The sequence below is a fragment of the Chrysemys picta genome, chromosome 9 (assembly GCF_011386835.1).
Source record: "Chrysemys picta bellii isolate R12L10 chromosome 9, ASM1138683v2, whole genome shotgun sequence".
Taxonomy (NCBI): domain Eukaryota; kingdom Metazoa; phylum Chordata; order Testudines; family Emydidae; genus Chrysemys; species Chrysemys picta.
Window position 1 is genome coordinate 22950800 of NC_088799.1, and position 13743 is coordinate 22964542.

Consider the following 13743-nt stretch of genomic DNA (forward strand, 5'->3'; position numbering starts at 1 on the left):
ATTGGCCTCTCAGAGTTGATAAGACAACTCCCACCTGTTTATGCTCTCTGTATGTGTGTATATATATCTCCTCAATATTTATTCCACTCTATATGCATCTGAAGAAGTGGGCTGTAGCCCACGAAAGCTTATGCTCTAATAAATTTGTTAGTCTCTAAGGTGCCACAAGTACTCCTGTTCTTTTTGCGGATACAGACTAATACGGCTCTGAAAACTACGGTGATAGAAATAGCCATGTAGATGCTCCCACTCAGGCTCTGATAGGATTGGGTGGGTGAGTTGTGTATTTCAGGGCCTGAGCTCCACCTCGAGTGGGAACATCTATACAGCTGTTTTTAGTACAGTAGCACGAATACAAGACCTTGGCTCTAAGACTCACTGCTGCGGGTGTTTTTTTGCAGTGTGGACATGGCCTTTGTGGCCAAGTGTCCTCTCAACAAGTCACGCTCTTCCTGCACATGCAGCAGAGATGCATACTTGTAAATGTCAACATAGGGAGTATTCATGAGAACAGAACAGAGAGGGAAAGCACATGAGAACCTCAACTACAGCTGGCAAGTCAAAAATTCAACTTATCAGTACCAATAAGGGGACAAGAATGGGTTAGCTTGGCTGTTGCACCATATGCTATTATTCAATTCGGGGGCTCTAACCTCAAACCCTCTGGGTTTGGTCTTGCAATTGTGGAATGGAAGTATTATAAAGAAAACATTCCAACCTGGATGCTAGAAGGGCAGAGAGAACCCTCAGTAGCAACTGCTCACACCAGCTCAGAAGTAACACTGATGGGTCACATAAGAAACTTTATCTAACCTTTCTAACACAGAAGGATGGTCATGATAGGGCAGGGGGTTAAGTAGGGGTGAGGAGTCAACTGAAAAATACTGGTGCTCGGGTGGGGGGGGGGTGGTAAACGACATTTACTAGTATAATTTCTAAGTATGAAGGTTTTACATTGTACCTATCACTGCATTATCTGAGCAACTCAAATACAGCAAGAGAAACTCAATCATCCTTCTAAGATTTATTTCTACATGAAGAGATGTCTGAAAATATGCACACATGTACAGGAGATTACTCAAACCACCATTTATACACAAAAGGATATATGTTAGCATTGAAGATTTGGATGGGGTTTTTGTTGTTTGTTTTTAAACTATGAGGGCATATCTATAGTAAGAGAGAACAAACACTTTTAAAATCATGCCCTGACATCTTTAAACATGGCCTATGTCCTAGTCTAGATACAACCTAAGATGTTAATATCAAAAAAGACCTGACCAGATCACTAAATATGTCAGTTTTAATATTTAAGAGGAAGTAAAACAACGTTATACTACAAGTGAAAAGAATGCCCCATTGATGGAGGGATTTATCACCTTTTAATGATCATACAAGCCTACTACACCACACTACTATACATGTTTTTTCTTTAAAGTGACTAACGAATTGTATTATTCATGCATTTTGTTAAAATTTCCTGCTCTGTTTTTTTTTGAACCTGCTTGAAATCCTGATTCTATAAACACTTTGTACACCCATAAAATAAATCTGTCCTCCCCACCCTCTTCCCTCTGGCACTCACTCCTGGTTGAGAATAGCATAGTTCTGGACTTCAGATGGATTTGGAAGATAGTCTAAGACAGCATCCAGCAGGGGTTGCACTCCTTTGTTCTTCAAAGCACTTCCCACAAGTACAGGCGTAAAGGACTTTTTCAGTGTTGCTCTTCTGATTGCAAGCTAGGAAAACATTTATGAATTACTTCTAATTTTGTAGCAACTCCAATATTATATACATAGAACCAAAAGTAGTCGTCTTTAACACTGTAGCAGTTCAGATGGTCAGCTTTGCTGGGCAGGTATTGTGTCTTTACTTATGCCTTACAAGGTGCCAAACAAATGGTTAACAAGAACAAAAAATGATAATCATTCATAAAGGGACAGGGTTGGACTGGAAGCATTGTTATAGCATTAATGATGTATGTAGCACTGTGGTCTCCAACCTTTTTACGCCCAAAATCACTTTTTGAATTTAAGTGTAACCCAGGAGCACCACCACTGAAGGCCATTTTGGGCTCCATTTTGAAAATTTAGACCTGAAGTTTAGGCTTGAGGTTCAAGATCTCTTAAATGAAGGGCTGGAATCAATTGCACTGAGGTCAGGCCTAAGCATGAGGCATTACAGATACACATGGCTCCTCCATGTAATCAGGACTTTTATAAAATATCCTAAAACTCAAACTACTTGCAAGAAAGGATTGTTGGTGCCTACATTAAATAATTTTACTTGTCTTTTCCATTAGCACAAACTCTTAACCATCCACCTTGCTTTTATTTTTAAGCTCTCTTGATTGAAAGAATATTTTGAAATAGCAAGATGGTTCATAAGGCAGATACTGGAAAAAAACTTGCAGATCTTGAATTGGAAGAAAAAAAAATCTTGCTGGATGCTTTGTTCTTTTTTTCTTTAATATTTGAAGATATACCAAAATTCATGCACAAAAATGAGATTCCATTGTCATCTTTTCTGCTTAACTAGTCATCGAGCGTGTGTGTTTTAGAAACCTATTTAATTATGTTTATGCCTATTACTCCTATTTTGCCAGCCTAGTGAGACATTGGAAATGTATGGCTCCATTCAATTCTCATCAACAATAATTTTTTAGAGATACAGAAGTAATTTTATTTCTTTGTTTGTGAAAATCATTTTCATTCCATTGAGGAGCTGGGGCACATCAGACAATTTCTTGCAAATAATGTTTTGGTAGCAGAGAACCAGGTATTTGTTTAAGCACTTAATCCTTAATGAACATCATCCACTAAAACTGTGACCTTCAGGATTGATAGCCAACATGTTTTCAAAGAAAAAATATTTTAAACAAGAACTTGATTGCCTGCCACTGAAAAAAATTAGTATAAGTAAACCCGCCTTTGCTCTGTCACAGCTATTAAATAACTAATTAATTTGCTTTCAGGAGAGGGGATAAGAGCAAGGCCACTCTGAATAGACAAATTTACTTTTGTAACAGACTGCCTTCTCAGACATCCCACTGGGTGCTACCAACAACAAACTCTTAAAATCACTCCTCTCTTACAGCAAATCACAACAGGAACACAGAGTGCACAGATTACTGCAACATTCCCTCCTCTGGCTAGAAGAGCTTTGCAGTTCTCTAAGGCTACTATTAAGGACTGTCTTAGTCACGCAGCAGAGGGGGTGCTTTATGAGTGGGCCAGTTAGTTTTTCTTGCCTTTACATCTCATCAAATAAAGCACAGTGGACCAGATTTTCAAATGTGCAGAGCACCCAGAATTCCCACTAAAGTCGTTGGGAGCAACAGTTGCTCAGCACCTCCAAAAAATCAGGCCTTTTGCCATCATGACACATGTTTAAGAGCATCTTGAGGTATAAGCTTTCTGAGTGCTCCTGAAGCCAGAGCACATGCTGGACAGCAAATTCATGATTAAAACTCCATGGAGCGAAAATCAATATTCTTTCAATCCTAATCTGCATTACATACATAAAAGGATCAAACAAATCACTTACTCGAATCAAAAGTTAGGGGCCCAGATCATCCAAATAAAGTTTACAATAGAACCCTCAATGCATCCCTAACTTTGAGTGACTATTGTACCTCCATAATACACCATTAATAGCAGGTACAGGGGGCTGCTTCCTATGATGATGATTGCAGTATAAGAACATGAATAGAACAGGAAACAATTACAAAATGGCAATCACACATCGACTCCCTTGTTATCAGAGTAAAGAGATGCTGACAAAGGCACTTTTAAATCTAAAGCTATGTTTTAAAGTTATGATTTCCATGATCAAGTCTGAGTTAAATTCAGCCTAGCCTAACTGGGTTCAATTAATTGAAATGGTGCCCACTTATCGGCATGGATTTGGCCACTTTCCTGAGATAGCGAAAATACATTCAAACCTGGAACCCTGGTACTCTTGAGGGAATTCTGCACCAAAAAAAATTAAACTCTGCAAAGTTCTGCACATTTTAATTGTCAAAATAACTCACAAACAACAGTATAATCACACCATTTTCAATTATTTGCTGACAAGTATTTTGAAATAAATTACCAAAATGATTGAAAATGGTGTGACTATATTGTTATTGTGTTTGTGTTATTTTGACAATTAAAGAATTTTAAAATATTGTGCACAGAATTTGTAATTTTTTTTGGTCAAGTATATTTAATTTTTTGGTGCAGAATTCTCTCAGGGGTATGTATATATTCTCAGCACTGCTACTAGATCGCTGTGTGACTTTGAGCAAGTCATAATCTCTGTGTCTCAATATCAGTAGGGCCATCAACAGTGATAGACTAATGCTTACAGAACCTGGGTGACTAAATAGATGGCTCAAGGATTCAGAAGGGCATAGAGAATATGTTTTTGCTGAACACTAAACCTAGGGTCTGACTCACGTTTGAGCCCAGACCTCCTTTCTGTCCACACACAAATCAGTTTGACAGCAAGCACTCAGGACCTAGGTCCTAGGAACCTGCTAGAAGGTGGGTCAGAGCGGGAGTCCTGCTGTAACTCAGGTCCAAGTCCTGTCATTATGCAGTGTGGAAGCAGGTCACATCAAGAGACCTGAGTCACAAATTTTGTGTAGTGCAGTATGGTCACGTTAGCACAGCTGAGACATCTGGGTCCAGGTTTACAATGCAGTGTGGACACTCAAGCACTGGCTTGGAAACACTGACTCCACAAGCCTGAGTCCCACAGACCTGGACTTAGTGTGAAGTGTGGAAATACTTATAGAGGAGACTATCAGAGTTATGAAGGGCACATAAAAGTTCAAATCCACTCCAGACCCCACGACCTTTTGGCGGTATCAGTACAGTTCTCTGCCCACATTACAAAACCTACCAACACATCTGGCAGCCTTGTTAGCCATCTGAACTGATGTAGGGAGCGAACGTGCCTCTCACCAAAGGGAGGTGGTGCCTCTAGGTAAAGGCACACTTTAAAGGGTAATGGTGGCCCTCCAATATGTAGCACTGTGGCACACTTTGGGTAATATAAAGAACAATTGTAATGGTATTTAGGCACCTGAATCCCTTAGGAGGCTTTGAAAAATCTCACCGCTAATAAATAATACATGTTCCACAAGAATCATCATTTACCTTTAAATCAGTAACTGTAGGGATCTTCTCTTCCAGAAACAGCTCCCCCAGTTGTTCATCTGAGTTAGCAACACATTCAATCAGTTCCTGTCGTCTTTCTGTAGCCTCTACTCTAAATTCAGCTGGGATTTCATCGTATCTAATGGTCTCACTACAAAGGCATAGACAACATGATCAGTTTTGTGGACAGCCATGTGAGTTGAGCTTTCATCCATGTGGGCACCACAGTGGTCATGAAATTTTGAGTCAGTTCAACAGTCTCAGCATCTAGGTGCGTAATAATGTTACTGAGGTCTATCAATGTTGCATCTCCAACACCACAGCACAGAGGAACTTCAACAGTTCACGTTAGGGCTTTGCAGTGCAGTGGAACAATCTGTGCATCAGCCTCAATTCCACCTTACCACCAAGGGTATGTCTACACTTACCTCCGGGTCCGGCGGCAGGCAATCGATGTTCTGGGATCGATCCCGGAAGTGCTCGCCGTCGACGCGGGTACTCCAGCTCAGCGAGAGGAGTACGCGGCATCGATGGGGGAGCCTCCCTGCCGCGTCTGGACCCGCGGTAAGTTCGGACTAAGGTACTTCGAATTCAGCTACGTTATTAACGTAGCTGAATTTGCGTACCTTAGTCCGAAGTGGGGGGTTAGTGTGGACCAGGCCCATGACTCACATACCAAACGGGCACTACTGGACCTTGTTTTAGAGCAGGAGATCTCCTACTCTTTAGGTTAGATGCAACCTGACTAGAGCTAATCCCAACATTTTCGACTAAACGAAATTTTGTGAAAATATCCTGTTTCGTCAAAGCCAAAACATTTCGTAGAGACATATTGGTTTTGACAAAGTTCTCACTGGGAAGGTTGAGAGAGACTCTGCCATGCTCTCTAGCCTGGTGGTTAGGGCACTTGCCTGGGATGTGGTTCAAATCATTGCTCTGCCTGATGCAGAGTGGTCTGGGATGAAAAGCTCTATTCTGAATCAGGCAGAGCATGGTGCCCCACAACCTAGGCCAGTAGGCTATCCTAACCACTCGGCTACAGACACACACACACTCTTCTTCCCAAATCAAAAAGTTACGGTTTTGGTCTGAAAACTGACATTTCAACCAACTTCTGTTTTTGTGAAAACATTTGAAAGGTCTTGTTTTGTTTCCAATGGGGAACAAAAATTATTTTCAAAACTTCCCACAAAACGGAATTGTTGTCCTCTGGACAACTGTAATGTCAGACCCCTTTGATACATGCTGCACCAAGTTTCCGGCAGCTACAACTGCACCCTAAACTGGCCCTACTGGCATCTCAACAGGTTTTGAATAAAGATACAAAGTTAGGGGCCTCATCCCCTATTAAGTTATGGATGGATGGATATTTTATTCACAGCCAACATGAAGTGAGGAATGGGATCCTTGCCTATTACCCTCATGAGAGATAATGGGTGAAATCCAGATGCACTGAAGTCAATGGGAGTCTTGCCGCTGTGTTGAATAGAGACAGGATTTCACTCAACAAGCTTAACCAATGGCCACAAGAATAAAAATCTTGCTCCAGATTTCTGCCATATATGTGATTTAATACTGTGTTGTCTTCCCACCTTGCCCACAACCGCAGAGATTGCAAAGATTTGGGATCCTCAATCGAATTGCATTCCGTATATCCTTAGTAAACAACAGTGCTGTTTTACCTTCTCAGCCACATTCAGGTGGCCATCAAAGGGATGCAGCTAACAAATCTGGGCAACCAAACATGGACCTCCCAGGCAAGCCACTAACTACCCCTCTCACTACCAAGAGAGAATTTTTTTTTAACGTCTTTTTTTTTGGCAACTTGAACAATTTTCTTCTCAGTTTCAGCATTCAGCAAACAGGGAGTAGTCTCAGCAAATAATAAATGCCTTCAACCACTTACCCAAAGTCACCATCGAAATATATGGCCCTTTGCTCAAGGAGATCAATAAGCCCCCTGAACTTTCCCTCCAGGCCAATGGGAATCTGGATAAAGGCTGCATTGTGATTTAACTTGGATCTGAAAAGTTTAAAAATATAAATTAGTTCTCAGTACAAGACAAGGGAGCATTTTAACTCATCTGTCTTACCTGGGTCTTCAATAGTGTCCCCGGGACCAATAACCTAGCCTTCCCTCACTCAAATGAAAAGCCTCACTGGCTCATGTCATAGCATGAGAGCCCCAGTGAAATTGAAATGCTGGCAGAACATCAAGGTTTGCTTTCACCCATGTTAGTTTGTTTTCAATAATAATTTTAATCCTGGGGGTTACTTCTCCCTCAAGTGCGTTAGTACTTTGGAGCCAGCTTGTTCTTCTATTACGAATGGAATCTCTGCACACACTTAGAGGATGGAAGAGGATGGGGGGAAAAGATGAGATACAAGGCTAAAGAAAACCGCCTGCCCCACCTTTAGGTCCCTACTCCTTCTCCATGGGATACTGGAACAACACACTGCAGCACTATTATTATCCTAGTGCAGAGGTAATCTTCTTATTAAATCTTTATAAATGACTCCATAAACATCTCCATTATCATAATGAGTCCAAATGAGGCACAGACCCAATTCAGTAGCCATGAAACTGGCTTCTTTTTGGTAAATGAAAGTTGCATAACCTAGGCTGACATTGACAGCTATTTTATCAATGGGAGAGTTATTTTGGTACCACCTTATGGTGACGTTAAAGAAGAGTTGTTTCTGTTACCTTGCAACCATATGATGTAACCTGAAGCTATGCATTGTTCTCAGAACACACAAGCTAAACAGGCTCATTAACATCTACTCTGAACATCAAGAAACATCACAAACAGTTTGGAACTGCACTGCAAACAAGCTAAATACATTAGTTACCTCAATTGTTGCACAGCTCTGGTTGGATTTGAGCCCATTCTGTCCAGTTTGTTGATGAATGTTAAACATGGGACATTGTAACGCTTCATTTGTCTGTTCACGGTCATTGTTTGGCACTGGACTCCTCCAACAGCACAGAGCACCAGGACAGCTCCATCAAGAACTCTTAAAGCTCGTTCCACTTCAATTGTGAAGTCCACATGCCCTGAATGAGAAAAACAATTTTCTGTGATGTTTTAAGCTGCAGCAGGGAATTACACTCAATTGGGTTGTTGTCTCTTCTGTATCCACACAAATAAGTCTTTAGCTATACTGAAAGGGACACTGTCAAGTCAAATTTTGTCCAAAAAGGAATTCCACTGGACAGCGTTTTGATTTTATCAGATAGAAATCCCCATACAGTGACTACAACTCAAACACTACAACATTATACTAGTGCAAAAAAGCCAGAAATGGAAACTGATTTGAAACAGACTACTGTATAAACAAAAATGAAACAATCACTGATACCACTGCTGATCATGATTACTAATATTGTCTCACTGTTTTCTTGTGCTCCCCATCTCCCTCTGTATCTGCTGTCTCTTGCCCAACACTTAGATTGTAAGCTGTTGGGGCAGAGGTTGTCTTTTTGTTCTGTGTACAGCACCTAGCACAATGGGGTCCTAGTCCAAGACTAGGGCTCCTAGGTGCTATATTAATACAAATATAATACGAGTTTATTTTTCATAGACTATGGTGACAGAAGTACAAGATATAAACTGCAGTAAAAAGTGAAACACAGATCTGATATTTACTATGCTTCCAGTTTCAGCAATTCAAGGTGTTATTAGAAGCATAGGTGAGGACATTGTACCTTGCCTATTTACCAGATACTGCTTAGGTACCAACAGTCATCCTCTCTGTCCCAGAAATGTGGTTCATATCTGTTCTGGAGGGATCAATGTTAAAAGTAACAATTTTTTGCCCACTGCTATTCAGCCTTGGTCTCTCTTTTAATACTGCCAACAAAGAAGCTAATTGTCCACATAGTTTAAAACCATCACAGTTGTCTACCAGGAACCACAAGTGCATTTCACAGGACACTGAAGAATGGTAAAGACATTAAGCATTTTCAGTCTATACCAAAAGCCCCTAATTCCAATGAGCTTCACGTGGGAGACCCCTGCATGGAGGCTCCTGCCAAGAAGGGGGCCTTGGAGACGAAGTGCTCTGTATCTTAAGCCATTTCAACTGGGATTGAGATAAACATTTGGTCCAGTTGCTCTAATGTTCTCAACCACATTCTACAAGAGATGACTGTCATAAAAAGAATCTAAGTCTGTATGTTTGTCATACTCAACCCTCAAACAAGACTCCAATAGAGCAGTGAGTTTTCCATGGTTACCCCCAAGTACAGTAGAAACATGCAAAAGTGTCAAATACTTTTTGGAAAAGGCTGCTGGGAACAGAGCTGTAATACCTTTCCGCCTTTATTATTATGCACTGTTTTGATGGTGCCATTAATGTGCATTTATAGACCAAAAGAAGTCTGTGCCTTGGCCTGAGGAGCTTACAAACTACACTGAAACAAGATGCAAAAAGACTGTGGACAAACCTGCATTCCACAGTTGGTGAGGCAACTAATGATTCCCAAAACAATTACACACTAAATTTCCTCTGCTCTGTTGATTTCCACACTGGCAAACAGACAGAAACACATACATGGAAGTCTCTGTTCAGTGCAACACTTTGTGTGATCAGCTCAGATAAATAGCTAGATTACTCAAATATCAGAGGGGTAGCCGTGTTAGTCTGGATCTGTAAAAAGCAACACAGGACTCTCTGTTGCTTTTAGCTAGATTACTGTTATCAGATTGGAAACTGTGGTGGGGGAGAATCAATGTCTTCTTTGGACACAAGATATTTTGGTTAGGGTAGCACTTACAAAGTTCTCAGAGTTCACATTACCTGGTGTATCTATGATGTTGATGTTGATGTTCTTCCACATGGTATATGTTGCTGCAGACTGAATTGTGATACCGCGCTGTCGTTCCAGCTCCATAGAATCCATGACAGCCCCAACTCCATCTTTACCTTTTACCTAAAGGCAAAAAGCAAAGCATTTACTGCAAGAAAATCTCCCAATGGTTTCAATGAGAATTTTGCCTGAATAAGCACTGACTAAGCATCTTTCACACAGGCAACAAAATTCAGCTGAGTTAGTGGCACAAGTCTACAAATCTAACTACCTTTGCTCTTTCCTTTGCATATCATTCCTGAAGAAGACCTGGTGGTCAAAAAGCCACTGCAAACTATTTCTATTTCACTGTGAATTTAATAAACCAACATATCTGGAGCCAGTGAGCACATTCTTTATGCTTTCTATTCCAGTTTGTCACGTTCACCTTTGACTGCATGGAGAAGTTTTCCATTTACGTTGGTGGTGGGTTTGTTGGGGTTTTTTGTTTGGGAGGAAGGGGTTGCTGGGGCGTGTATGTGACAGCAAATGTGTGTGACTTAAGGGAGGAGTCAAAGAGCAACATGAGAAAGCTGTCTCTAGGATTCCCCACTTGGCTTGTATTTCAAACAGGATCAATGGGCCTTTAAGCACAACCTTCTCATTCCATTCAGTACTCTTTGTTGTTCAACAATTCTAGACAACTCAATAGCTGAATCATTGCATATAACGTTCAAAATCCCCACGCCACCAAAATGAGTGTCATACCAGTAATTCAGAGACAAACCTCATGCATCTGTGCTATCCTCCCAGTGTAAAAAAGGACTCGTTCTGTTAATGTCGTTTTCCCAGAGTCAATGTGAGCAGAGATTCCAATATTGCGAATCTTCTCATTGGGAATGATTCCTGAAGAACACTGTCTGCAGCCGTTCAAGATAAACTGAAAAACAAGAGCAGAAGGCAGTTCAGCCCCTTTTGTCCATGTCAGAACAATGGCTCACCATAAGCATGCCTCAAGGAAGGTAACTTGAGACCAATAAAGTGATTCTTTTCTCTGGAAATAAATCAATTAATCTGAGCAGCCTTAAGCATATTCCAGAACCTCCACCCAACTAGGGCAGCAGACAGCCTCCAACTTAAGGCCCAATCAACCCTGCACTTAGCCTGCCACTCCCTCGGGCAAGCAGAGAGAGATGCTGCAATGAGGTTTCAGAGAAACTTGCTCCCTGCACCCTCTTGCTTTCTGGGATACCAGGGAAGATGCTGCACACATTCAAAGACAATGTGTGAAGTAGCAGTCTTATTTTTCCCTACATTTACCAGCTATTAATTCACTCAAGCAGCCTCCTAGTTCTCCTGTTGTGAGGAGGGCCATAGTGTGGATTTAAGAGGTTTTTGGACAATGTATGAAAGCCTATGCCTTTATGCCTAACGGGAGCATCAGAGAGACAGTAGGCCGCAAGGTGACAGGAGAGATCAGGAACATCTGAAAGTGAGCAGACAAGATAGCCATTTATTGGTGAGTTCATCCCTAAAAGTGTTGTGTGTGTGAAACTGAGGACTTGGACCCTTATAGACTCACCCTGTCTCCCTTCTTTTCTATCCCTTCATTCCACACTCTGTTCTCTAGGTCTACCTACTACTTTCCTTAGTCTTACTTTCCATGCTGTAAGATATTGCCCTCCACTTAGTTTCCTTTTTTCCATTCATCTCCTCTTAATTTCTAGTCAATGACAATGTGTCCATGGAAGTGCTCCCACCATTATTGGCATCACTATTACAATAATGGTAAGAGGCTTAAATAAAAAAAGTAATCTCTGTGCAGATGAAGTCCCATGCCAGTAACCTGCAGGTGAGAAGCAAAACCCATAGGGAGGGCAGATCAGGGCGAAGGTGAGTAAGCATAGAGCAGTTCTGTGCAGAGGCAGGTCAGTAACAAGAGGGGGCTAGGAATACAATTAACAGAACTTACAGAGCCCTAAGAAATACGAACCACAACTGCAGGAAGACGGGATCTGTTCCTTAGTTTAGAGCCCTCAACTAAAGCGGGGGGGGGGGGGGAGGATGTTAAGCATTATATTCTAACATTGTGTTATAGTAGAAAAGCAGCAGCAACATACTGTATCCAAGTGAGACTGGGGGGGTACTGAGTTGGTAGAATGCAATTATCAAGGCAATGTTAGGAAGCTTTGTCTGGTGATTAGAGCTGAGGTATAAAAGCCAAAATTCTTTAATTCTGTTTCCAGCTCCATCATTGAGTCTGCATGGCCTTTAAATCAGTCATGTCATACTTTGATGTCTGTAAAACTGAGATAACATTTATCTGCCTCACAAGGGTGTATGCAAGGTCTACAGGGACACTTTCAGATCACTTCAGACATAAATTTAAGTTTTGTGAACAAAGACTTAAATATATATATTAAGGGCATTTTTATTTCCAACAAAAGCTTTTATTCTTTGTTTGGATTTAAACATTATCCTGTGGTGTTTGCAACCCAACCACTGCAGGATTGTTCTAGCACTTGAGAGCCACAAAGGGCCACTGACTAAACTAGGATGTAATTTGGTCAAGATGCAAAGATTAATCCCATACTCTTGCCAAGAGTCCCACAGGTTTAAGGTTTGTCTACGTTGCAATTTAAAGCTTGGCTTTGACTCAGGTTTGAGTCCTAACCCCCCTTCCATCCAGACACATCAGTCTAACTCAAGTCAGTGATCACTCAGGACCGGAGTCCTAGGTCTCTACTGGGCGGGGGTTGAGTCAGAGCCAGAGCCCCACTGTGATTCAGGTCCAGGCCCTGTCATTTTGCAATGTGGACACATCTCAAACTGCAGACCTGAGTATGGATGCTTTTGCACAGCTGTAAAACCCCAATCTTGTAATTATAAACCCAGGTTTACAGTACAGTGTGAATGCTAAATCGTGGACTTGGAAACCCCACAAGCGTAAGTCCCACAGACCTGGGTTCACAATGCAGTGTACCCATACCCTAAGTGACCATGAACTTTTATGAGTTGGGCATAGAACTCTGCAGACGCCTGCTGTTTTGACAGGGCGGGGGGAGGATGTTCAGCACATCTTTTGGGTGGCATATGAGATGGGTTGCTCCACTTTACACACACTCAAACCCCCTTAGTTCTGCTCTGAGCCTGGGGTCTGCCTGGAAGTCTGCCAGAACTGTGATGCTTCCCCTAGACTCCACGAATCCCTGCCCATCGCCCATCCCATGCCTGGGGGGGGGGGGGGGGACACCCATCCCAGGCTTTCCCCCCAAAGATCACGAACCCTGCCAAACACACGTCAGGCAGGCGAGTCCGGGCTTTATACCTACTGGCAGGGGGAGCGTGGTATTCCCTTTGGAGCTGTGCTCCGCTCCAGCTCCGCTCCAAAGCCCTGCCTACTACCCCAGCCCGGACAGCCCTCGCCCCGACACGACGGCAACAGCACCTAACGCCACTAACGGCCAACAGCCCCGAGCGGCCGGGCAGGAACTGGCCCTTTGCCGACACTCCCCGGGCCGGGGGCTACTCTCCCACGCAGAGGGACTCCGGCCCCCGGGCCAGCTTGGCCCGCGGAAACAAGCGAGGCTGCTCGCCTCGCCCAGTACCTGCTGCCACAGCAGCGCCGAGCCCTGACGCCGCCGGGGCCCCAGCACCAGCCCGGCTCTGAGCAGCTGCAGCATGGCGCACCGGTCCCCCTCAGGCTCTGACCGTCAATGTCCTGCTGCCCGCGCGCTTCCGGCCCGGCTCGGTAACACTTCCGGGGCACGGAGGGGACCAGCCCGGCCACGGACTTGGCGCCT

The 13743-nt window shown here is 42.8% G+C and overlaps 1 protein-coding gene across 2 annotated transcripts in view; it reads right to left on the reverse strand.

Moving 5' to 3' along the window:
• Positions 1-13743, reverse strand: part of GFM1 (G elongation factor mitochondrial 1) — a 48485-nt gene extending 34742 nt beyond the window's left edge. For both annotated transcript variants that reach the window (XM_005287004.3, XM_008165019.3), the window contains exons 1-7: positions 13549-13743; positions 10728-10880; positions 9952-10084; positions 8002-8206; positions 7055-7171; positions 5149-5299; positions 1586-1740 (exon numbers count right to left, since the gene is read on the reverse strand). In XM_005287004.3, coding sequence (XP_005287061.2) covers positions 1586-1740; positions 5149-5299; positions 7055-7171; positions 8002-8206; positions 9952-10084; positions 10728-10880; positions 13549-13623 — 989 coding nt within the window. In that variant the 5' untranslated portion in view covers positions 13624-13743. The remainder of the gene's footprint in view (positions 1-1585; positions 1741-5148; positions 5300-7054; positions 7172-8001; positions 8207-9951; positions 10085-10727; positions 10881-13548) is intronic.